Genomic DNA, 25,616 nt, shown 5'->3' with positions numbered 1-25,616 from the left:
CGAGAGGCGCGCTCTGATGACGCACTGCCGGTGCTGCCGCCATCTCTCCTCGCGGCCGGTGCGGCGTGTCGCGTGTGCTCCGAGCCCGCCGCCGCTTCCCGGGCCTCTCCCGCTGAGCTCCGGCCTGCCCCGGCCCGGCCCGGCCCGGCCCTGCGTCATGGCCGCGTACAAGCCAGTGGTGGTTCAGGCGTGCCCCAAGCTCGGGGAGAAGATCACACAGGATACGCTGTACTGGCGGGGATACAAGGTAGGAGGAAGCCCAGCAGTCGCAGTTACTGGCCCAGAATGCCTTCTTTTACTACTTTGGTGCAATGATTTTTTTTTTAAACACGTATGATTTAGTTTTTAAGTTCAGAGCACGTAATTAGAAGGGTAAGTTGTAGTGAGTGAATTGGAAAAAAATTAAAAGAACAGGAGTGGTCTGTCAGAAGTGAAACTCATTATCATTGCACCTAAAAAACGTTTTGATTCTTACGGAGTTTTAAATTCTTTGTAGGAAAAATATCTTTTATTTTGGTGTTTTCATACTTGATTGTGTCCTTATGTGTATTTAACGATCTTTATCACAACTGTTTTAGACCCCTGTTCAGATAAAGGAATTCGGTGCAATAAATAAAATTGACTTCTCCCCAGTCCCGCCATATAACTACGCTGTCACAGCATCCTCGAGGGTAAGTGGCGTTTCGGAGGCTTTTATGCTGTTGTTCTTCAGCTGGCATGACACCGGGAGATGTAATTCCCTCTTGTTCTGGCAGATCCACATCTACGGCCGCTACTCGCAGGAGCCTATCAAGACGTTCTGTCGCTTCCGGGACGCGGCGTACTGTGCCACCTACAGGGACGACGGGCGCCTGCTGGCCGCCGGCAGCGAGGGCGGCAGCATCTCCCTTTACGACGTCAGCGGCAAAGCCCCGCTCAGGCAGTTCGAGGGTCTTACCAAGTAAGGCAGGGCTGTTTTGTTTTGTTTGCATATCCTAAAGCAACCGGGGGGGGTTTCTTAAAGATCGCCGTGTTCCACCCCTCCCGCCACAGGGCAGGAGCGCCTGCTGCTATAGCGCCCAGGCTGCTCAGAGCCCCACCCAGCCTAGCCTTGAACGCTGCCAGGGAAGGGGCATTCCCATCTTCTCTGGGCAACCCACTCGAGTGCCTCAGCAATATTCAGTATTTACATTAAATTATAGTCGTATGTCTGCTTCACATGCTGCTGAAAATCTGAGTAGAACTGATTTATGTCGCTTTTGACTGCCTCGTGGAGATCTTACTGAAAAGTAGATTTAAGTTAAATTTAAAATGGGAGTGTGTTTTTAAAAAAATCTAAATATGAATCAAGTATGTAGAAGAGTAAATACATTTTCACATAGGTCTCTCTTAATATGTTGTGTAGATACTGTCTTGTGGGTACATTGCATTGATAAGCACATCTTATTTGATGCTGGTAGGAAAAGAGTTCTAAAATAAACAGAAACAATGAAGAAATACACCAATAAAAGCAGGAATTCCTTAAAAAGCTCCAAAAACAAAACCAAAGAGGTGCATAATGGTAGCCTGGGGTGAGGAATAAATTAGGGGTTCTGATGTATCAGTGAGGAGAAGACAGTGGTAATGCCTCAACAGACTTCTGTGCTATGAAAAATTGATTAGTGTTTTATCAATGTAGAACAAGAAGAATCCCCCTTTCAGTGGGAAATACCCAGACTGACCTTCAGAGCGTTTCTGTTTGAGGTCTGTTTGCAAATTGGGTGTTCCAATGGCTAGGTTGATTTCATACCTGTGCACACCTGCATTTGCACAGAACACACCTGTGTGTGTTCTGCCAAGACCCGTTGGGTTATTACAGTGATAACAAAGACTTCAGTAGTGATTTTAAAAGGCAAGAAGGTTGTTCAAAGCAGACATACTTGAAATTTGCTGTTATAAAGTGAGGCTTTGCAAGTTCTGATATTAAACACTGTGCTTCTAGGTTGGAGGACTTTAATAAACTCTTCATACAAACTAACTCTTCTTGAAACATGAATATATTTTAACTTTGGGTGTTGTGGACTTTGTTTTCTAGACCAGTTCATCTAGTGGGATTCCTGTCTGATAAATACCGAATATTTTCTGGTGGTGATGATTATTCATCAAAATTGTGGGATATTCCAAGTGCCACAGAAATCATCTCTTACAGTGAGCATACTGACTATGTGAGATGTGGCTGTGCAAGTAAAGTGAATGCAGATGTCTTCATAACAGGTTTGGTTTTGGTTTTTTATTTATACTTATTTTGGATTGAGTCGAAGAAAAATGCTGAAAGATAGTTTTTGATACAGTAGGGTCATGTTTATTGCATTTTAGTCACGAAGGATCAGTCTGCCTGTGCAATACCTACTTTATTGTTTCCTTTTTTTGCTTGCTTTTTAAGCTTGACACTGATGTTCTAGGGGAAACTGCAGGAACTGAGTTTTAACATCTTCATGGTTTAGTCTATTAGAGTTAACAGAACTTGTGAAAGAAAATACTGTGAATGTATCCTTAGTCAGGGAGTGACTGAAATGTTATACCAGGTTTCTGGAGCAGGACTATAGTCTGTACACTAAAAATTGTGAGGTCATGTGGAGTTTCTTGGAACCAGCTGCTTTTGGTTTTCCTAGCAATTGCTTTGTATCAGTCTGTGGAAAACTGTGAAAAAAACTTAGTATTCCTTTTTTCATGAGGCATAAGAAGCTAGGTTTCATCAGGTTGCTTGATATTTATTATTATAAATACATTTCATTCATGGAAGTGAAATGAAATGAAAACAAATTAGTTTTACAACCTGACGTGTAGCTAGGGCTGGAATTAGAAAATTTGTTGCCACAAGGCTATAAACTAACCAAGGTAAGTCACAAGGTGTTTTTACATGTATGATTGAAAACTGTTGCTATTAGCCAGGAACTCCTTTAGATGATAGTACACAGCTGTTTTAGTTCTTGAACTAGTTGAAATTATGAGACTGATTTATGCTGATGTTTGCAGGTTCCTATGATCACACTGTGAAACTGTTTGATGCACGAACAAAGAGTAGTGTCATGACAATAGAGCATGGCCATCCTGTGGAGAGCGTGCTTCTCTTTCCATCTGGTGGACTTCTGGTATCTGCAGGTGATTCCATGAATTAGAATTTATAGAATTAAATCAAATATATTTTCTGTGGTCCTCATTTGAGGAATACTTCAGCTGTTTGCTTTTTGTGTGCTGTTTTAGTTTGATGAATGAAGTGGTAAGTGATGTAATAATTTGATTTCTCAAATATCTTCTGTCAGAATCTGCGTTTATGTGGCAGGTGCAAGTAAGGGTCTTTCCTTTTCGTCTTTGTTTTAATATTCTTGTTGTTTCCACTGCCCCCCTGCCCCCAATATAATTTGTAATGACAAAATGCAGACTAATTGGCCCACTTCTAAAGTGAAGGAATTAACATACTTAGCTTTTGAAAGGATGGGACTGTCTTTCTCATCATGTTGACAAGCTTTTTTAGTCTCTTGTTGCTATTCCATCAGAGGTACCGTAACCCCATAGGTTAAAGATTTTTTGGTTTTTTTTGGTAATGAGTATGATTGGACAATGGTTGAATCATTTAGGTCCATTCAGAATGGCCTGAAAAAAGAGCAGGCTTGTGCCAGAAGATAGAATGGAAGAGGATGGTGAGTAGGTACAGAAAACTGTTAGGAGGTAAAGGTACTTGCGAAGGAAATACAGCATCACTCTGTGAAAACTTCTTCAGAGAAGCATAAATATGTACATGTGTATGTTTTGTGTGCTTCCCCTTCACAGGAGGTCGATATGTCAAAGTTTGGGATGTACTAAAAGGTGGACAGTTACTAGTTTCACTTAAAAATCACCATAAAACTGTGACTTGTTTGTGCCTGAACAGCTCTGGACAAAGGTTATTGTCAGGATCTCTCGACAGGTTGGTATATTTTGTAGCTTCCTTATGGTTCCATTCTTTAGGACCTTTTTTCTTTAAAAAGTATTTTTGCACATCACTGTTAATCTGTTTGCAGTAAAGTGTACTATGATTCTATGATTCAAACTGTACTGTGATTCTATGATACAATTTAACCTTTTCGTCTTACTAAGCTGAATATCATTAGGGATTGTGTGTGCCATTTGGGAATGCATATGGGGAACTTCTGAATAAGGGTTCAGTTTTTTAAATGTCTAAACTGACCTTTCCAGTCTTTGGAACTTAACTATTTTTAACTTTAACACAGTTTAAATATCTGAAAGTGTACTAGTATTCGCTTTTTAAAAGCCTGGGTTTTGTGTCTCGCTGCTTTTGCTTCTTGTATCCAAGAGTGCTTGTGAACATGACCTTTTTGCTTTTTTTCATTTGGTTTCAGTTGATGACTACTGATAGTTGGTGTCTTGTGTCTGAGACATTAGACATTAGAAATAAAAAGGGATGTGAAATGACACTGGATCTGTTTTCCTCCTCTCTCCTGTATTGCCTAGGCTACCTCAGGCTTTACAATTACATAACACTAGCTTTTGTCCTTGGAAGGTAATACTTTGTTTTCCAGTTTGTTAAATATTTCGTGCTTCCAACCAAATACTTAATGGGCAGCTGGATACAAGAGTATCTACAGATTTACTCCCAGATACTGCTAGTAGATCTTGTATTTAAAATTTAAGAACAAATTTGAAGAGATGCTCTCTCAGTGTTTTTCTAATACACTTTTCTGAATTCAAATAATCACTGTGCCTGCCTTCAATTTCTTCTTCTATTCTTGCCCCATTTTCACCTTTTGTGAGGTAAGAGCCCTCCTGACTTGACTTGTGGATACCTTTTAACAGAACATTACTGTGACAGGATTAATACCTACGAAGCTCAATGGTAGTCTGAGGAAAGCATTGTATTAATTCTCAGTTTCCTTGAATGGTCTGTAGAAGATGACAGTGATGAAGTTCCTGTAAAGTGACAACAGTAAATCTCTACTAACAGCTTTTTTATCTTTGCTCTTGTGTGTAGGCATGTGAAGATTTACAGTACTACATCCTACAAAGTGGTCCACAGCTTCAACTATGCAACATCCATCCTCAGTCTTGCATTGTCGGTAAGCGCATTAGAAGTCTTCCTAGACTAGAAGTGAATTCCTGATACCTTTTAAGTCACTAAAATAAAGAATTGTTGCTTTCCTGGCTGTTGGGTATTTCAGAAGAATGGTGTACGTGCAAAGTAGGGTTGAATATGTTTCTCCTGAGTAATAAACACTAACAGTTTTTAAGCATAATAGATTCAAATACCATGTTACCTGACTAGATCAGTGCAATGTCTTGTGTTTATGAATGACAATATACATCATAGGGAAAACATTCACTTTAGAAAGGTGGTCCTTCAACTTCAAGATGATTATACTTACCTTTTGCCTTTCAGGAATGCTGTGAGTCCTTTCGCATGGCAGCAATAAAAAAAAAGTAGTTAATTTGTTGAGAAATTCAGAATAGGATGTAAACTTGCTTTAAAAGTTGGTGTCAGGTTGGTCTGAGGAAGAAAGAAGATGGTTGTGAGCATAAACAAATTTGTTTGTCAAGATGTCTCTTGGAAGCAGACAGCAGAGACTCTTACTTCTCAGAAGCACTTGATTTCCAGTGGATAAGTTATCTGCTGGCCTGAAATTTGGAGGCTGGCACCAATTTTTAAGCAATACTGTTGTCATGTAGTACCCCCTTAGGTAGCCTTTGAAGGACATGTGAATGGGCCAGTGAGGGATCTTTACTGCCTTTGCTAATTGTCCTTCTCTGCTGGAATGTGGAAGGTATGTGTGGGTAGTGTCTTCATTTTGTACTGTATTACCAAGGGAGCTGAGCTATAATAAATTTAGATTTTTTTTTTCTTTTGAAGTGAAGAATCCATAGGCCTTTTAAGACCCTATGGCGTCTGGAAAATATGCAATACCTGTAGTTTAACATCTCTAGAGTTACATCTTTTGAAGTATGATCTTGTTTTCTGTTGACTAAACTGGAATTTTTCTCTTGACTAAATTTGAATTTTAAATGGTCATACAAGAACATTATAATGCCTTTACTGAGTCAAATCAAAGGTGGATCTGAATCTGCATGCTGCATAAGGAAATGCATATAGAAAACTAAACGCAGAGCAAGTGTGTTGATATTCTCCCAAATTCCATTTTCAGATGAGAAGTTAACTCATCAAAGTGTAGTTTCGTTGTAATTCAGTTAATTACTATTGCATAAGCCTTTCAGTCTCTCCTTGAGCTTGATTAAACTTGAAACCTTGCCTAGATTCCTTGATAAGGAGTTCCACATTTCTGATACTTGTGTGAAGAATTGCTCCCTATTGTTCCACTTGAATCTTCATAACCTTCAGTTGATGCCCTTAAATGAGCCATTCATCAGCTGATCTCCATCTGTTCCTGTCATATTTCTGTAGGCTTTTATTATATCATATAATTGTAGAATGGCTTAGGTTGGAGGGGATATTAAAGGTCATCTAATTTCAGCCCCCTGCCTTGGGCAAGGACACTGCTAGACCAGGTTGCACAAAGTGCCATCCTGTCTGGCCTTGAACGCTTCACGGGATGGGGCATCCACAATTTTTCTGGGTGAAATTTACACCTGCTTCATTATATAAGTGAAATTATGTAAACCAATGACTGGTGTTTTGAACAACTTTCAGTTATTTCTCAAAATCCTGCTGTTCCGTGGTAGCTTTGCTTTCTCATAGGTTCTGTTCATGCCTGCTGTGTGGTACCTAATAGCCAAAGGTAGTTGTATACTGTTGGAAAAAACAAAACCTTATAGTTACAGAAGGGTGTTAATGCATAATTGAGATTGATTCACTAGTCAGTCTGTAATGTTGCTTATGAGCATTGCCTGGAAGCTGTCCCTGCCTTGAACAAAGTATTCAATCATGGAACCTCAAGAAGGTGCATTCCATATTAAGTCATCTATGATACTGTGATGAAACCTTGTAATGAAACATTAAACTATAAAAATGTGTAGCTAGAGCACATACATGCATGGTAGAGCACAGATAAACACTTGGTCCTAACTCTGTGAATTTCTTTGTGCTAGCCTGAAGATGAAACCATAGTTGTAGGCATGACCAATGGGGTGCTAAATGTTAAACACAGAAAACCAGAAGAAAAGAATGAAAACTCTCAAAAGAAGAGACAACCAGCATATAGAACCTATGTGAAAGGAAGAAGTTACATGCCAAAACAGGTATGTGGTAAGAAAATATGTGCTGAAACATTTCTGAAAAATTGGTTTATTTGAATGTGCTAAATTGGAGAAGGGCTATAATATGTAAATATTATATAAAATAATATATAAATATAAATGTATAAAATTTTATTTATATTAAATTTATATATTATATAATTTTATATAATATATAAAATTATTCATGATAAATGTGTGTAATCCATTATGTGAGTGTGTGTATTTGTATTACTGTGAACTATTTTTTTGAATTCTAGGAAGATTTCTGTGTCAGTAAACCTGTAAAACGTGTTTTGAGAAAATATGATAAACTGCTGAGGAGCTTTCAGTCTTCCAAGGCTCTTGATGCAGTACTCGAGGTGAGGCATTGGTTTTTCTTCTTGTCGGAGTTTTATGCGTCACCTGATGTTAATTTTCCCTGTCTGTCATACTAATTTTGTTTTTGTGTATAACTAGAAAGGAGTCTTAAGTTGGGTTCTGTTTTGGTTTTGCTGACACCAGTGTTGTGTGTAAAGATGTTGCTTTGCTACTAAACTCTTCTTTTATGTGTCCAGCCACCCATCATGCTTCATACCCCTGAAGTCACGGTTGCAGTCATGCAGGAGCTGCATCGCAGAGGAACGCTGAGAAGTGCACTTGCAGGCCGAGATGAGAAGCAAGTTAATCTCCTGCTTACCTTTGTGGCAAGGTATTATTTTAACATGAGCCCCCTCTGACTATTTTGACACTTCTGTTCCCTAATTACTCACCACAGTTTCAGCAGATCACTGGTAGAACACTGGTACTCCTGAAATCTCACATGCCTTTTCTATTCTGATACCAAGGCTTTGGGATAGGTTTGAAACAGTTCAGCTGTTAGCACAGAATGGTTTTGCTGATGAGCTATTCTACTTCTTTGCCAGACACACTACCCTTAATCTGTTATTTTCTGTCTCCTTGATGAAATTTGTGTTTTTATGTACTCAAGGCTTTTTGACACTCCTCCAGCCTCTGCTGGCTTCCTGAAAGGAAGAGGGTAAATACCACATAGGTGGGGTTTTTTGACTTGCATCTTTGACTGCTGTTCTGTGATGTCTCTTCATCAAGAAAAATTTGTCTGTATGCCTGTGTGAGAAAGCTGCTTGTTGGTGGTGGAGTACAGTTGACAAAACCAGTAAAATAGGAATGTCTTCTGATTTTGCAGGCGTGTGATTGAGCCTAGATTTACTCCTGTGCTGGTTATTGTTGCTGATATGATCACTGGTAAGACAAAACAAAAAAGATTCTCAAAGCCATATAGCTAGCTTGCAAATAAGATTGAAAGTGCTACATTTTTAAGAAACCAAACCTTAATGGCTTTGTTTATATCTGTACAAATAGCCTCCTTATTCGAGGTCATAAAAACTTCTGTTTCTGTGAGTTTGGCATACTGCTGCTGTAAGTACGTACAGCTTATGCTTTCAGAACAGACAACATTAAAGTTGTCTTATTTTTTCAGAATGTTGGACTTCTGCTAGAATCCTTAAATGTATCTCTAACTAGCTAATATAATTTTTGCCTTTTTATACATCTATGGATTCTTAACTGATATTTTTCTTTGTAGACATTTATCAGCCTGTGGTTGGGCAGTCAGCAATAGTTGATAAACAGTTCTTGAAACTCCAGCAAGCTATTGGAAAAGAAATTGACTATCAAGAAGAGCTACTAGAAGTTTTGGGAATGATGGATACACTGTTTGCTACTTTTACTAAGAAAAGAGATACCTGTCTAGAAGAGAACAAAAGTAATGGTGTCACGGAGATCATTGAAACAAATAGGAATTACTGACACCCATCTCAACAAATTGTCACAATTGTGAACTTGAAAGACATGACTTGTTCTCCCGGTAATTTCTTATAATAGTGACTTTCAAAATAAGCCTCTCTATGTTGAAGTTCTGTCTTTTAAACTGTGTTACTGAATAGGCTTGATTACTGAAGATGAGAAAGAGGACGTTTTCAAGATTGTTCATGCAATATTTTTCAGACAATTTAGTTTTAAAGTTTTATTTCAGAGTGTGCTGGTTTAGGGCAAATTTGTTAAAGAATCTGCAAAGGAAGGCCCCTCCAGAAAGCGAAACCCACACGGCCCCTCCCCCCAGCCGGTTTGGGAAAAAATTCCTCGGAGAGAGGTGGAAAGAACCTGTTTATTTGACTGGCCCCGCACCCCCCAGCACACAAAATGAACAATACCCGATGACACCGCTTTGAGAAAGATGGCAAAATCAGAAAGTCTCTTTCGGGGGTGGTTGCTCTGTTCTCAGTCCCTCCGGTGCTGGGCCAGCCGCTGCAGCCGAACCTTCGGTGTTCCTGGGTCCCAGTCCGGAGCAGGTTCGAGATGGTCACAGAAACAGGAGAGGAGAAACAGTCCAGGAAGCAATGTGGACTGTTTAGCTAGAACTAGCTAATAAGCAGAGGCAGAAAGCAGAGCAGAAGCAAGAGCAGAAAAAGAGAGCAAGCAAAAGCAGCAAGCTGAAGCTGGAAGTAAAAAGCCCTGTGTACCGCTTGTCTCTGTGTCCTGATAAGAGAAACCCAAACAAAACTTCCACTCTTCAGTGCCGGTCTTAAAGGCACAGAACAGATGAATGGGGATATACAAGCATCATAACGTCACCCCAGGACATTCCACCCCTTATCCCCATATCATTCTTACCCCACAATCAGATCTCCCTGAGGTACACATCGTGTTGTTCCATCCCTTTGCATTATCCACCACGTGCAACCTGGTCCCTGAGCAAAGACAACCCCACAAATGGGTTTGTCTGTACTCGAGGCAGAATTGATCCACACAGTCTTCCCTAACAAACCTCTGATATGTACCACTGGGACTTTGTCCCCTTCTATTACATTCAGGGACTCAGACTGGGCAGGACCTGCTCGGTTGGTGGAACCTCGGGTGTTAACTAACCAGGTGGCTTTTGCCAGATGCTGCTCCCAATTCTTGAAAGATCCCCCACCCAAAGCTTTCAACTGGGTTTTTAGTAGTCCATTGTACCTCTCCACTTTCCCTGCAGCTGGTGCATGGTAGGGAATATGGTACACCCACTCAATGCCATGTTCCCTAGCCCAGATGTTGATAAGGCTGTTCTTGAAATGAGTCCCATTGTCTGACTCGATCCTCTCAGGGGTGCCATGTCTCCACAGAACTTGCTTTTCCAGGCCCAGGATGGTGTTTCGGGCTGTAGCATGAGGCACAGGGTAGGTTTCCAACCATCCAGTGGTGGCCTCCACCATGGTCAGCATGAAGCGCTTGCCCTGGCGTGTCTGGGGCAGTGTGATGTAGTCAATCTGCCAGGCCTCCCCATACTTGTACTTGGACCACCGCCCACCGTACCAGAGGGGCTTCACTCGCTTGGCCTGCTTGATGGCAGCACACGTCTCACAGTCATGGATAACCTGAGAAATACTGTCCATGGTTAGATCCACCCCTCGGTCTCATGCCCACTTATAGGTGGCATCTCTGCCCTGTTGGCCTGAGGCATCATGGGCCCATTGGGTTGGAATAACTCTCCCTTATGTTCCCAATCTAGGTCTATTTTGGACACCCCTATCTTTGCAGCTTGGTCTACCTGCTCATTGTTTTGGTGCTCCTCGGTGGCCCTGCTCTTGGGTACATGGGCTTCTACATGGCGGACTTTCACAGGTAGCCTCCCTACCCTGGTAGCAATGTTTTTCCACTCACCAGCAGCCCAAATTGGTTTCCCTCTACGCTGCCAGTTAGCCTTTTCCCACCTCTCCAGCCATCCCCACAGAGCATTGGCTACCATCCATGAATCAGTGTAGAGGTAGAGCTTTGGCCACTTCTCTCTCTCAGCAATGTCTAGGGCCAGTTGAACAGCCTTGAGTTCAGCAAATTGGCTTGATCCACCTTCTCCTTCGGTAGCTTGTGCAACCTGTCATGTGGGGCTCCATACGGCTGCTTTCCACTTCCGGTTCATCCCTACGATGCGACAGGAACCGTCAGTGAAAAGAGCGTAGCGTGTTTCCTCTGGGGGCAGCTGGTTATAGGGAGGAGCCTCTTCAGCACGTGTCACTGGTTCTTGTTCCTCTTCATCTGTGACACCAAAATTCTCACCTTCGGGCCAATTTGTAATGACCTCCAAAATCCCAGGGTGATTCAGTTTACCTATACGGGCACGCTGAGTGATGAGAGCAATCCACTTGCTCCATGTAGCACTGGTGGCATGGTGAGTGGAAGGAACCTTGCCTTTGAACATCCACCCCAGCACGGGTAGTCGGGGTGCCAGGAGGAGTTGTGCTTCAGTGCCTATTACCTCCGAAGCAGCCTGGACTCCTTCATAGGCAGCCAGGATTTCTTTCTCTGTTGGAGTATAGTTGGCTTCAGACCCTCTGTAGCTTCGACTCCAAAATCCCAGTGGTCGACCCCGAGTCTCCTCAGGCACCTTCTGCCAAAGGCTCCAGGACAAGCCATGGTTCCCGGCTGCAGAGTAGAGCACATTCTTCACCTCTGGTCCTGTCCTGACTGGGCCAAGGGCTACTGCATGAGCAGTCTCCTGCTTGATCTGGAAAAAGGCCTGTTGCTGCTCAGGGCCCCACTGGAAATTGTTCTTCTTGTGGGTGACCAGGTAGAGAGGGCTCATGATCTGACTGTACTCAGGAATATACATCCTCCAAAAACCTATTGCACCCAAGAAAGCTTGTGTCTCTTTCTTATTGGTGGGTGGAGACATTGCTGTGATCTTGTTGATGACATCTGTAGGAATCTGACGCCGTCCATCTTGCCACTTCACTCCCAGGAATTGAATCTCACGAGCTGGTCCCTTTGCTCTTTTTAATGGCGAAACCAGCTCCCAGGAGGATCTGGATAATTTCCTTCCCTTTCTCGAACACTTCCGCAGCTGTGTTCCCCCACACAATGATGTCATCAATATACTGCAGATGTTCTGGAGCCTCACCCTTTTCCAGTGCAGTCTGGATCAGTCCATGGCAGATGGTGGGGCTGTGCTTCCACCCCTGGGGCAATCGGTTCCAGGTGTACTGCACTCCCCTCCATGTGAAGGCAAACTGAGGCCTGCATTCTGCTGCCAGAGGAATGGAGAAAAATGCATTGGCTATGTCTATAGTGGCGTACCACCTTGCTGCCTTGGACTCAAGCTCATACTGGAGCTCTAATATGTCTGGCACGGCAGCACTCAGTGGTGGAGTCACTTCATTCAATGCACGATAGTCCACAGTCAATCTCCATTCTCCTTCAGATTTTCGCACAGGCCAAATGGGGCTGTTGAAGGGTGAGTGGGTCTTGCTGACCACCCCTTGGCTCTCCAGCTCTCTGATCATCTTATGGATGGGGATCACAGCATCTCGAGTGGTCCTATACTGTTGTCGATGCACTATGGAAGTGGCAATTGGCACTCGTTGCTCTTCTCCCGTCAGGCATCCTACTGCAGATGGATTCTCAGACAACCCAGGCAAGGTGTTCAATTGCTGGATGCCCTCTGTCTCTACAGCAGCTATTCCAAATGCCCATCTGAGTCCTTTTGGGTCTTTGAAGTACCCACTTCGAAGGTAGTCTATGCCCAAAATACATGGGGCCTCTGGGCCAGTCACAATAGGATGCTTCTTCCACTCATTTCCCGTTAGGCTCATATCAGCTTCCACCAAAGTGAAATCCTGGGATCCCCCTGTCACACCAGCAATAGAAACAGACTCTGTCCCCACATGTCTTGATGGGATTAATGTGCACTGCGCACCAGTGTCGACCAAAGCTTTGTACTCTTGTGGTTCCGATGTGCCAGGCCAACGAATCCACACAGACCAGAAGACACGATTTTCCCTGGCCTCTACCTGGCTAGAGGCAGGGCCCCTCTAAGCCTGGTTATCATTCTTTCCCTGGGTGTATGTTTTGGATGTTCCTTCGAGGGGATCAGACATGTCATCATCATCATACCTGGCCATTTGGCTACGGGCAACTGGAGCTACTTTCCTCCTGGTGGCTTCCTTCAGTTCACGCACCCCTCGTGCCAGAACAGCGGTAGGTTTCCTATCCCACCTTCTCATGTTTTCCCCACAATCACGCAGGTAAAACCACAGCTCAGCTCGCGGGGTGTATCTTCTCTCACCATCTGGGAAACGTCTGCCTTGGATACCGGAACCTTGGATCTGTACTGCTGAAATTTGGAGAAGGTCTTCTTTAATCTCCTCTCTAAGCTTCTTATGGTTCTCCTCTATCTTATCCTCTAAGTTCTGCAGACATGTTTCCACCGCTGCGATTCTGGCATGTGTCGGGCCATGTACAGCATCTGCATATGCTCGGAGCTTCCTTGCCATGTCAAGCACAGTCTCACCCCTCTCATCCCTCTTCATGATGGCTAAGGCAGAGGCATATTCTTGTGGCCCGAGTCGTACGAGTTTTCGCCACACCACAGACGTGCATGGTACTAAGTCTGGGTTCCTAGTTGTTACATCATCTGAGAAGATAATCTCAGCCACGGCCATTTCTCTCAGGCGTTGGATCCCTTGCTCTATTGTCTTCCACTGAGTCTGCTGCATATAGAGATCGTCTGCACACAGGTATCTTTCTGCCACACTTCTTAGGACCTGTTCCCAGAGGCTGTGAGAGTTAGCCCCCCTCATCATTCCTTGGTCTATGACAGAATCCTGTGACAGGGATCCCAAATGCCTGGCTTCAGTGCCATCCAAAACGGTAGCCTCGCCTGCAGCATCCCAGAGACGGACCAGCCAACTAATTATGGATTCATCAGACCTTCGAGTGTAATCCTTCCGTAGGCCACGAAGGTCCTTCAGGGAGAAGGACTCAGTATTGGCATCTGATCTTGCACCTGCTGCTTTGACTCCTGACTTTACGTCAGGAGGCACTGAGGTTCCTTCTCCTGCATCATCATCATCATCCACTGGTCGATTGGTCTTGGCTGTGCATTCCCCACTTCTAGTGCTGGTAGCAACAGCCATGGGTTTAGATGCTGGCTTCGAGTCTGGAGTGTTAGCTGCAGCCTGAGTCACCGGGACAGTTGCTGATTTATCTCCCTGCCCCCCTTCCTCTGTCTGCTGCCCTAGAGTATCTAGCAGTGTGCGATAAGCATATGCCAGGGCCCAGCTCACTGCAATGACCTTCCTCTCCTTAGGCTCATCCTGGTACTTCTCTTTCAGATATTTCCCCACCTCAGCTGGGTTCTGAATTTGTTCATGGGGAAAATCCCACACTATAGGGTCAGAGAATTCCTTCAGGATTTGGCCCATATCCTCCCATTTCCCACACCACTTAGGATTTTCCACACCAGGGTTTACTCCAGAGTCAGGGGTCTCATCAGCCTGTCTAGAAATCTCAGCCCTCATTCTAGAGAAGCAGCAGGCTGTATAGAGGAAGGTTACCAGATTGAATACCAGGAAGATGGTTTCTTTAACATTGAGGGGAAACTGAACATCCTTCACTAGTGATGCAACTGATTCATAGGAGAAGGAGGAAAGCAGAGGCTGAAAAACCTCATTCCCTCCTGCTCCTCCTGCAACAAACTGGATGCATAACCATAGCCATGAACCATTCATACCTGGAGCAGACCCCAGCATGTTTATAAACTTCTTGCACATTATTGCCACCAAACCCAGCAGGATAGCTATTCTGGTCACAGCCCCTCTGATGTAAAAACTACGTATTAGGGGCAATACTAAAGCTATTTCTGGATAGGAAAATAAGCCTAGGGACCAGAGAGGTATTAAAATCTCAAAAAACCCTAGGGACCAGAAATGCATGCAAACCTTCACCCCAACAGACATGAATCCAAAAAGCATGGCTATTAGCTGATTTAAACGAACACAGAGTAATAGCAGCCAAAATGCAGTCAAAACAGGGTTTTTCCACTCTCTCTCTTGAGCCTCACGTTTAGGCGCCAAAAATTTGTGCTGGTTTAGGGCAAATTTGTTAAAGAATCTGCAAAGGAGGGCCCCTCCAGAAAGCGAAACCCACACGGCCCCTCCCCCCAACCGGTTTGGGAAAAAATTCCTCGGAGAGAGGTGGAAAGAACCTGTTTATTTGACTGGCCCCGCACCCCCCAGCACACAAAATGAACAATACCCGATGACACCGCTTTGAGAAAGATGGCAAAATCAGAAAGTCTCTTTCGGGGGTGGTTGCTCTGTTCTCAGTCCCTCCGGTGCTGGGCCAGCCGCTGCAGCCGAACCTTCGGTGTTCCTGGGTCCCAGTCCGGAGCAGGTTCGAGATGGTCACAGGAACAGGAGAGGAGAAACAGTCCAGGAAGCAATGTGGACTGTTTAGCTAGAACTAGCTAATAAGCAGAGGCAGAAAGCAGAGCAGAAGCAAGAGCAGAAAAAGAGAGCAAGCAAAAGCAGCAAGCTGAAGCTGGAAGTAAAAAGCCCTGTGTACCGCTTGTCTCTGTGTCCTGATAAGAGAAACCCAAACAAAACTTCCACTCTTCAGAGCCGGTCTTAAAGGCACAGAACAGATGAATTGGGATATACAAGCATCATAACGTCACCCCAGGACACAGAGTTACATAACTTCCTACATTTATATGGGGATTTACATGGCCTCATTTTTGGTAGCAGCAGGGCTGCATGGGTGGCTTCTGTGAGAAGCTGCCTGAAGCTTCCTCATGTTTGGCAGAACCAATCCCTGGTTGCTCCAGAGATGAACATGCTGCTGGCCAAAGCTGGGCCCACTAGAAATGGGGATAACAAAGTTATTGTGCAGTTGTAATTGTGGCCAGAGAAGAGCAGAGTGAGAACATGTGAGAAGAACAACCCTGTGGACACCGAGGTCAGTGAAGAAGGAGGGGCTGGGGATGTTCCCAATGCTGAGATTCCCCTGCAGCCCATGGTGAGACAGCCCTGCCCCTGCAGCCCATGGAGATCCATGGGGAATGCAGAGATCCATCTGCAGCCCATGGTGGGACAGCCCTGCCCCTGCAGCCCATGGAGATCCATGGAGAATGCAGAGATCCATCTGCAGCCCATGGTGAGACAGCCCTGCCCCTGCAGCCCATGGAGATCCATGGGGAGTGCAGAGATCCATCTGCAGCCCATGGAGGAGCCCGTGCTGGAGCAGGTGGATGCCTGGAGGAGGCTGTGACCCCATGGGACACCCATGGAGAGAGGGGCCCTGCTCCCAGGCTGGAGCAGCCTGCCCGTGGAGGATGCACCGTGGGAGCGTGACCACCCCACAGCAGTGTGGGGAGGACTGTGGCCTGTGGGATGGGCTCACTCTGGAGAAGTTCATGGAGATCTGTCTGCATGGCAGGGGAGCCCACAGTGCAGCAGGGCAAGGACTCCTCTCCCTGAGCAGTGGGAGAAGCCACGGGTCATGGACTGACCATGGCCCCATTCCTGTCTCCCTGTGCCACTGCGGGAGAAGGGAGAGCTGGGAAGGAGGGAGGGGGTGAGGGGAAGGTGTTTTTAAGGGTTTATTTTACTTCTCATTGTCCTGCTCTAATTTTGTTCAGTAATAAATATAATTAATATATCTTAGTTGAGTCTGTTTTACTTGTCACGGTATTTGATGAGTGATCTCTCCCACTCCTTATCTCAGTGCATGAATCCTTTTTTATATTTTCTCTGCCTGGTCCAGCTGCAGAGGATTGAGTGAGGGGCTTTGGTGGCTGCCTGGTGTTTGGCCAGCACCAGCCCACTGCAGTTGTGTGTCCAGAACTGTCAGCAGTCAACAATTTTCAGTTTTTATTTACCATAAAATAATTGTTTGTGTAATTTTAATGTGTCACTGTCTTTATTTAAGGTTAATATCCTCACATCCTTGAGGTTTAAGGTTAAGATCTCACATTTAAGGTTAAGATCTCACATCCTTGAAAATACAAAGAAAACAGCATATACATTTGATAACACTTGGCTACATTGTTTTTTCTCTCCCCGCTTCATCTCCATTTAAGATTTTCATGAATTCACAGCACATAGCAGAATGATTCAAGAAGTGCATGCTAAGGTATATTGAGGAAGTTTAGTTTACTTTTTTTAATGATGCATATGTATTTATGAGTTACAATTTTTCTAGAAAATAGGTAATACTTCTAAAGGGGAATTAATTTGAATTAATATAATGAGTAAAGTACTAATGAGAAAATATCAAGCTCAATATCAAAACTCAATTTTGTGTAATTCTGCCACTTCCAATGTGCAGTAGATGGAATTTGAGTCTATTGTTTGAATGCTAGGGTAATGGTTTATTTTAACTTCAAGCAGGGCTGGATCAGTATTGAATACAATGGAAAGAGGTGTGCCAAAGGCTGTTGAGTGCATGTAGTATGACATTAGGGTAGAACCTTGTTCTTAGCCTGTTCTATGGCTTGAATTCTGTAGGCCTGGAATTTGGTATGTAATAGGAATTTCTTGCAAAATTAATTTGCTCATGTAAGACATTGAAAGGCAGATACGAGTGGTAGAAATAGCTAGAAAAATTTTGACGAGTTCTACCTAAAATCTTAACAATTGTGACTGAAAAGCATGGAGTGCTGTTAGGTCTGCCCTTAACTTTGGATGTGAACAATGTATGTTCCTGGCTACTACTGTTACTGGTTTTGAATAGTTAGAATGATAACAGGTAATAACAGGAACAAACTTCAAACTTTAGTTTGCTTACTTTACTATTTTTATTTTTTATTTTGTTTGTGTTAATAGACCTAGAACCTCTTCTGTCTTTTAGGAAATCAGTGTACTTCTTTTAATTGTGTGGCTTAATCAGGCAATAGCACTTAGATTTCACACAGAATTAATTTTCGGAGTGGAGATGCAGGGGATGCTTATCTTGGAGCATCCTTATTCTGTGAACTGGTACCGCTTGGAGTTGAGGGAGCACATGTCTCTTTGCAGCATAATTTTTTTTCTATGGCTTGCAAACCACTAACCTTAACATAAAACATACTCTTAGTTCTTACTGACAGTATTCATGCCTATAGTATGTATCCATTTCAGGGCTTTAAAGTTTGATGTATGGCTAGCAGAAGCATAGGAAAATGTTAGATAAAAATAGTGATTGATTGGATCTAAAGTAGAGAGAGATGGATTTGATGGTTGGACTCTTAAGTGGATGAGAATTTGGTTGGTTGTTTGCATCCAGAGGGTAATGGTCAAGGGCTCAATGTCCAGTTGGAGATCAGACATGTGTCAGCAGTGTCCCTTAGGAATTCATATTGGAACCAGTACCATTCAGTATCTTCATCAGTCACATGGACAGTGGGATCCTTAACAGGTTTGCAGATGACACCAAGTCAAGTGATGCCCTGACACACATGAAAAGTGGGATGCCATCTAGATGGACCTGGACAGACTTGGAGAGGGGCCCATGTGAACCTTAAGAGGTTTAACAAGGCAACTGTGCAGGGTACTGCAGCTGGGTCAGAGCAGCCCTGGTACCAGCACAGGCTGGGCATGAACAGATCCCAGCAGCCCTGCCCAGAAGGAATTGGGGGTGCTGGTGGCTGAGAGGCTGGAGCTGCCCCAGCCATGGGCACTGCCAGCCCAGAGAGCCACACGTGTCCTGGGCTGCATCCAGAGCAGGGTGGGCAGCAGGGCAGGGAGGGGATTCTGCCCCTCTGCTCTGCTCTGCTGAGACCCCACCTGCAGGGCTGCATCAGCTCTGGGGGCACAGCACAGGAGGACAGGGAGATGTTGGAGTAGTCCAGAGGGGGGCCATGAAGATGATCAGGAAACTGTAGCACCTCACCTATGAGGACAGTCTGAGAGAACTGGGGTTACTCAGCCTGGGGAAGGGACAGCTCCAGGGGGACATTATCGTGGCTTTCTTTGGCACTTGCAGGGAGCTGATACGAAAGATGGGCACAGACTTTTTAAGTAGGCCCTGTTGTGATAGGACAAGGGATAATGGTTAAAATGTAAAGGGCAAATGTAGACTAGACATATGGAAGTTCTTTACAACAGGGTTGATAAAATGTTGGAACAGGCTGCCCTGAATTGGTAACTGCTCCATGCCTGTAAGCATTCAATGTCAGGTTGGATGAGGCCCTGAGCAACCTGATCTAGCTGAAGGAGTGCTCTGCTTATTGCAAGGTATTTGATTAGGTGATCTTTAAAGGTCCCTTCCAACACAATTTGTTCCGTATATCTGTATCTTATGGCTTTTGATGCATTACAATGTTTGTTATTCATGTTTTCTTTCAAGTGAGTTTGCCAAGGTGGATGTCGAAACAAATGTGAGATATTCTCTACACCAATCGAAATGGAAAGAAAATATGAAAACATAAATGCCATTTAAGATCTTGATGTCTAAGAAGGCTAGTAAAATGAAATTTGGAAGGAAGACTTTGGAAGATATTTGGAATGACTGATGAGTTGTATTTTAAGCTCCACTGGATTTCCTACCTCTGCATTCAAAAGTAATATTTGTTCAGGTGACAAACTTGCCAGACATATCTGTTTATTGTGAATGTAAGGTTTTGTTCTGAAAAATAAGTTTATTTTTTCCCATTTAATAAGAGTTTTTTACATTATGCAAGTTCTTCAAGACTGATATAACTAAGTTACAGAGGAGCTAGAAAAAGATACTGTTATTACCAGTGTAGAGCCTGTTGTTAATTTTCTGATTTTACATAATTACAATATTAATATAAGGCTTTATTTTTTTTTTCCTTTTGAAGTAGGCTGCAGCTTGAATAAAATAGGAAAAAAAGTCCCAGGTAAGAGTTTGTAGTGGTCTCTTGCGCTGGTGAATGTTTGAAATGCTTTACAGCAGTGCCAAGCCTACATATATTTGTACTACAAGTTAAAAAGTAATTATTTATATGAAAACATAGTTATTTTTCCAGCAGGTTTTTTTCCATCTTATGCTCCAGAATCTAGTATTTTTAAGTATTAAGATGGAATGTAATAAGCTGGAATACTTCAAAAAGTTAATTGTCCATTGTATTGGAGGGGATGTAGTGCTGGGTGTCCTTTTTGGGAAAGGATATTAATCTGTTTATAAGGGAAAGGGAGCATTTATTGCACATGGCATCATCCTTGACTTGTAGGTAATTTGGAAATAACCAGGTTGACTTGTCTTGAAATATAGTTAATGAATTGCCTTGCCGCAGAGCAGTTACAGACAAAAAGCACTATGTACTTTTCATATGGAACATTCTTGCAGCTCTGTTGCAAAGAATACCTCCTTACCCTGAATATTCTTGTGGCTCAGGAGCAGTGTGTTATCAGAAAAAAGGTTTTTCTAAACAAATGCAACCAGAATTAGACTGGTATTCAAAAGGAATAGTGAATTAAAACTTCCCTCTCCTTTGTTCAGGCATCTGAATTACATGGGAGAAATAGATGAGCTGGTTGGTCATTCTGCTGCTTTTATCAAGGCTTCAACTGAACATTCCCTAGCAAAGACAGTGGAATCTTCCCTGGACTAATTCTGCCAATAAGTGAAACTTTTATTGCTAGATCACCTATACATTCTAATTTCTTGAGGGAACTTCAAGAGATAGGCTTCAAGACCATGCTGCTAGAATTTACTAAGTTGTATTGTACGAGTTGTTCAAGGCTGAGTAACTAATGATGTGAAAACTTTTGGTATTTTAGAAAACACTAAAATACTTATCGTCTAACATTATGATTAAGCTATGTAGAGTGTTTAAAATATAAGAAAGTGAAGCAAACTTATAAAAATGAAAATCAGAGATAACTGGTCCATTACTTGATGGGGTCAGTTACCTCACAAATAGGGATGTAGACAGAGCAGAGGCATTAATGTCTTCACTTCTGTCTTCAACACAGGTCACAGGCTGTGGATCCCCAGAGGTCTCTCCAAGAAGGCCACGACTAGAGGGACAGTGAACTCCCAGCTGACTCTGAACTTGTCTGAGGCTTCTTCAGCTAGATGTGCATAAATTTATGGGTCCCAAAGAGATTCATCCCAGAGTACGGAAAGAAGTGGCTGATGTTATTGCAGGATCTCTCTCCCATACTACTCAACTACCTTGGCAGTCTGGAAAGGTCCCAATCTACTTCAAGTTGCAAATACTGTCTCAGTTCTCAAGAAAGGTGAGAAGGAATGTTGGTAATTATTGTCTCACTGCAGTGCTTGGTAAAATTATGGATAAAGTAATCCAGGAGTTACTGAAAAACAATGGAGTGACAATGCAGTCATTGATCAGCAAGGGCTCATGAGGGGAAGGTCCTCCTTGACATATTTCATTTCCCTTTATGTCAAGCTCCACCATCTAATAAATGATGGAAAGCCAGTGGATGTGGACTATAATATTGTAAGTTCACTTGGGGAAGTTTCTCCAAGCTGTGGCACTCAGGGATCAGGGTGGAGTTAGAAGAGGAAGAGTAGGAAGAGTAGTAGTAAGCAAGTACTAAGTACTAGTAATACTTAGCTTAAGAAAATGACTCACTGCCTCCTTGCTGATGATACTTTCCATTTTGTAACATTACTTTGTGTGTGTGTGTTGAAAGCTAAGCATTCATCTAAACATTCAGATTATTATTAATTAAGGTAATAGTTGTCAAATAAGATTCCTTCCCTTCAGCTGTTTTCAATAGCCAATATATTCAAGCAGAAACCATTTGGCACATTGTGAAAAATTGAGTAGCATTACCCAGTGACATAGAAGCCCTAGGCAACAGTAATTTTACTGATGCTTGGATGTTTTATGAATCAGAAGACAGTCTCTGTAGTGTATATTTTTTTTTCTTTGTTACTTGAATGTGATTTATAAAAACTTACTTGTCGTAAGTTTTGCTAGATACATAGTCCCAACACATACAAAAAACTTGCCTAAGTCCTTATTTCCATGATAGAAATGCAGGAGAGGGTTTCCTCTGGAACTGAGGCCTGATAGTATCTTATAATGTAACATTACATTGTTACATTGGAAACTATGTAAATTAACTTTTAGATAATAATTCTTGTATTTTTTTCAGTTGTCAGTATTTGGCATTGACATCCCAGGTCTACAGCTGCTGCAGATGTGCCTATGTTTGTATTCTTTTCTAGGATAACATGCAGGTGGATAGCTTGCTATATTCAGTGGTGAGTGAGTGTAGCAACTGAAGTAAAGCAATCCTCATGTATGCTTCCAGTAAAGTATGCTGGGGCTGCATGTAGAGGGAAGGTGCTATAAAATGGTTGCAAGCCATCCCTAATCTGGGTGCACCCCATCAACCTGTACCTCTTTTCCTTCTGGCAAGTTTAACTTTCCAAGGGCCTGATCACCCCACAGCTCAGTAGGTTCTCTCTGAAATTTTGGAGTTGTGGACTTTTGTCCCTGCTTCCTTGCACAGATGATTTTTTATGTGATCACCACAAAAAGCAAAAACAATGAAAAGTTTTGAAGTTTAGAAATGAATGCATACCTATGTAAAGCCATTAAATTCTTGCTGAAAGACATGGGATGGTAATGGGGTTTTACTGGCTTCTTTCTCTCCTTTAGGGTTTTGAGAAATAACTCACTTTTCCACAGAAATGAGAGGGGAACATGTCTTTAAAACAAAAATATTCATATGAACGAGTCAGTTGAGTCAGGCACGTCCCCCTCCTCCTGGTGGTGAAAACACAAAACACTTTGCTTCTGTGGCAGCCTTTCTCTTTTTTGGTTACGTGTTCAACATTGCTTCTTTATTGGTTCCCAACAGCACTTAACAGGTGCAATGAACTGATCAAATAAACCATACCCAAACCATAGGTAACAAGTAGAAAACAGAATTAACACTTTTCCTTAATTTACCCCATGGTTCTTTTGGGCAGAAGCAAAATCCTCTTTCACCTCTCACAGGGAGGTGTCTTTTTGACCTCTGCTCTGTTACAGCAGTCTAGTTTGCTTAATGTTATAAAGTGCTATCCATCTGCAGCAGACAGGTTATGAATTAAATTACAGTGCAGCAGGAGGAAACTTGCTCAGCCTCTACACCCAGTCTGGTACTCATAACCCCACATCTTCAGTGCTTCACTGTCCTTAATCAGTGCAACAGGTGGGCAGGAAAGCCTTCGGGAGTCAACTTTAGATGCTTTTAAGAGCAGATGAATTCACATATCATGTATACGTGGCAGCTGAGAAGCTAAGGTGTGGCGTGCTTTGTCGGGGTCCGTGCACTGTGCAGCATGAAGCACGCATGGAAGGGCCGGGCAGCAGGCTGATCAGCCAGCCCCTTGCGTGGGCAGCTCCCGGCCCAGCGCTGGTGCCCGCGGGAGCGCGGCCGGGCAGCGGAGCGGGGGCTGCAGCACCGAGCGGGACAGGGCAGCGGAGTGGGGGCTGCAGCACCGAGCGGGACAGGGCGCCGCTCCGCTCCCGAGGGCGCCGGGGCTGCGCACCCCCGCCCTGGCTCCTGCCGCCCGTTCCCTGTCCCTGGAGCCGCGGCGGCTGCCCCAGGCCCTGCTCCCCGGGAGCCTCCCAGCGCCGGGGGCTGTCACAAAGCGCCTTTGTTAGCGCGGGCTGCCGGGGCGGGCCCGGGCGCGTCCCGCAGCGCTCCCGCGGCGGCTCGGCAGCACCGCCCCCTCCCTCCGTGCCTCCGTCCGTCCGTGCCCGGCGGCGGCGCCTGCCCCGGCACACGAGGCGCAGGTAAGGCGCCCGCTGCCGCGGAGGGCGAGCGCGGCCCGCAGCTGCTGCCGCGGCCCCGGGGCACGGTCCGAGCCTGCGGCGCCCCGCTCCGAGCGGCTGCGGCGAAGCTCCGCGCTGGGACCGCGCCCCGGCGCCGCCGTGCGCCTGGGCGGGCTCCGCCTTTGCGTGCGCTGTCAGTGGCCTTCGGAGCCCCGAAAGGCGGAGAGGGATTTCAGTGGGGTTTTGTTGTAGCTTTGTTGTTGTTGTTTTTAAATATATGTGGCTGTTTGTTGTCCTGTTTTAAGTTCACTACTTTGCCATAAAAGCTACTCTCTTCCCCCCTCCCCCCCCCCCCTCCCCAGTTTTTCCCTCAGTGGGGACAAGGTATTCGATCTTAATCATAAAGATGCTTGCCTTTCTTACACAGAGCAAAAGAAGTTTTTAACTACGTTACTCTTAACTTTTTTAATAGCCAAGAATATAAAGGAAATTAAAGCGTTTCTAATGGTAAAATTCTGAGAAACATCTTTTGAAGCTGTTCTTGTTGGGGCACTGCTGTGTGCGGCTTAGAGATGTGCCACTAAAAATCCTTCTTCATTTTTACGGCCTTAACTCATGCCTCTGTATCTGATCTTATACAAAAATGGTTGAAGTTCTGCTCGTAAATTTTTTAAAGCACACAGATGTGACTGAAAATCTACCAGATGTTTTATTTTACAGAAGTAATTTGCTCTTTACTGCACATTGTGGAAACAGGATATCAGGGGGCATTTTACTAAGCGGGATTTTCCACATAAGTAAAGATGGAGCTGTATTCTGTATACTCAGGATGAAAAAATGACAGGACAACATCTGGTGGAAATATTGAACTACTTAAATGCTTTTGTTTTTCCACAATGGGTTTGAATATTAACTGAACCAATGAAAGTGGTTGTGTAGGTGTATCTTGGTAATAGGCAGCTCATCTGGCCTTCTCAGTTAACTTGCAAATTAGACATTTATGCCAATCATTTACGGAATTTTCAAAAACTTACCTACAAACTAGTTGAGTTGTATCTTTCAGGCTTAGGATCATTAAGACAAGCAGATGCCACCAAACTACATTAATAGTTAAAAGAGGGCTATAAGTTGCACTTCTCAATGGAAGCTGCTGCTTTGATTATTGGAATTATGTTTAATGAATTTTGGTATAAAATTTTTTTTCTGGTTCTTGGTGTAGAGCTTGTAGCACAGTTCTAGTTGTCCATGAAGGTGGAGCACCAATTACAAAAGTATCTTTAAATACACAGAATATCCTCTTGCTTTCTTAATTGTAGTAGTTCAGTGGATGGCCAAGCCTGAGGGATGATGAAGTGTCACAAGATAGCACGGGAGCCCTCAATTTTATGCATTTGTAGAACCAAAAGTTTCTGGTCCATTTCTTTGCTACCTTGTCATTCAGCTGTACAACTGTGCTGCATGAACTATTTCAAGGGTTTGCTGTTGCTCTGGGTTCATAGAGCCCAAACTAGGGAGTAATAAATGGTAAAGCCGTAAAAAAAATCACAATTAGAAAGCTACTGTCTTTATCAAAACAGGTGTTAAAAGGAGTGAGGTAAGACAGGTGTCCCACAACATTATCAAACATATTTTATTTATTTCAGTAACCTTAGTAATACATTTGATTTTATTTTTGTCTTTTGGTAATGTAAAACCCACATTTCACATTTTTAAGGTCTAGGGCCCCATTTTCTTTTTAGTTGAAATGAAAATGCTACATTAAGAAGGTTAATACAGGAATACATAAAGAATGTATTTTGCCAACCTCAACAGCAGACTTCTGTCAGAAAAGAATTTTTTTTCCTGTGTTTTAAAACCCAAAACTTCTTTAAAGGTGAAGAAGTATGGTCCTTTTTTGGAGACTCTTGAATTTCCTTCT

General features: G+C 43.5%; 2 protein-coding genes across 10 annotated transcripts in view; both read left to right on the top strand.

Annotated features, from left to right (window-relative positions):
- Positions 1-19: 19 nt before the first annotated feature.
- On the top strand, positions 20-9,099 carry UTP15 (UTP15 small subunit processome component). Of its 2 annotated transcripts, XM_026794349.2 has the most exons (12): positions 20-247; positions 579-671; positions 756-940; positions 2,054-2,232; positions 2,995-3,120; positions 3,790-3,925; positions 4,988-5,072; positions 7,054-7,203; positions 7,461-7,562; positions 7,758-7,891; positions 8,387-8,445; positions 8,786-9,099. In XM_026794349.2, exons 1-12 carry the CDS (start codon positions 158-160, stop codon positions 9,007-9,009), a joined length of 1,563 nt encoding a protein of 520 aa, XP_026650150.1. In that variant the 5' UTR covers positions 20-157; the 3' UTR covers positions 9,010-9,099. The 2 variants fall into 2 exon arrangements, with proteins under 2 accessions (XP_026650150.1, XP_026650148.1); XM_026794347.2 differs by having other exon boundaries at positions 579-940.
- Positions 9,100-15,063: 5,964 nt separating this feature from the next.
- Positions 15,064-25,616, top strand: part of ARHGEF28 (Rho guanine nucleotide exchange factor 28) — a 128,588-nt gene continuing 118,035 nt past the window's right edge. For 3 of the 8 annotated variants that reach the window (XM_026794345.2, XM_074533322.1, XM_074533323.1), the window contains exons 1-3: positions 17,211-19,555; positions 19,817-19,855; positions 20,934-21,200. The gene's annotated coding sequence lies outside the window, so the exon portion shown is untranslated. Of the gene's footprint in view, positions 19,556-19,816; positions 19,856-20,933; positions 21,201-23,591; positions 23,720-25,616 lie in introns of those variants that run through there. The other 5 variants (XM_074533318.1, XM_026794338.2, XM_074533317.1 and 2 more) reach the window with 5 other exon arrangements.

The sequence above is a fragment of the Zonotrichia albicollis genome, chromosome Z, assembly GCF_047830755.1.
Source record: "Zonotrichia albicollis isolate bZonAlb1 chromosome Z, bZonAlb1.hap1, whole genome shotgun sequence".
Taxonomy (NCBI): domain Eukaryota; kingdom Metazoa; phylum Chordata; class Aves; order Passeriformes; family Passerellidae; genus Zonotrichia; species Zonotrichia albicollis.
Note: the sequence above shows the minus strand (reverse complement) of the source record. Positions and strands in the feature narration are given on the sequence as shown.

What these genes read in the sequence shown, in the direction of transcription:
- UTP15 (XM_026794347.2), top strand. Translation starts at nt 158, where the DNA reads ATGGCCGCGTACAAGCCAGTGGTGGTTCAGGCGTGCCCCAAGCTCGGG. An exon ending in TGTACTGGCGGGGATACAAG is followed by an intron (nt 248 to 578) that starts GTAGGAGGAAGC and finishes CAACTGTTTTAG; the next exon opens with ACCCCTGTTCAGATAAAGGA. An exon ending in TGCAGATGTCTTCATAACAG is followed by an intron (nt 2,233 to 2,994) that starts GTTTGGTTTTGG and finishes TGATGTTTGCAG; the next exon opens with GTTCCTATGATCACACTGTG.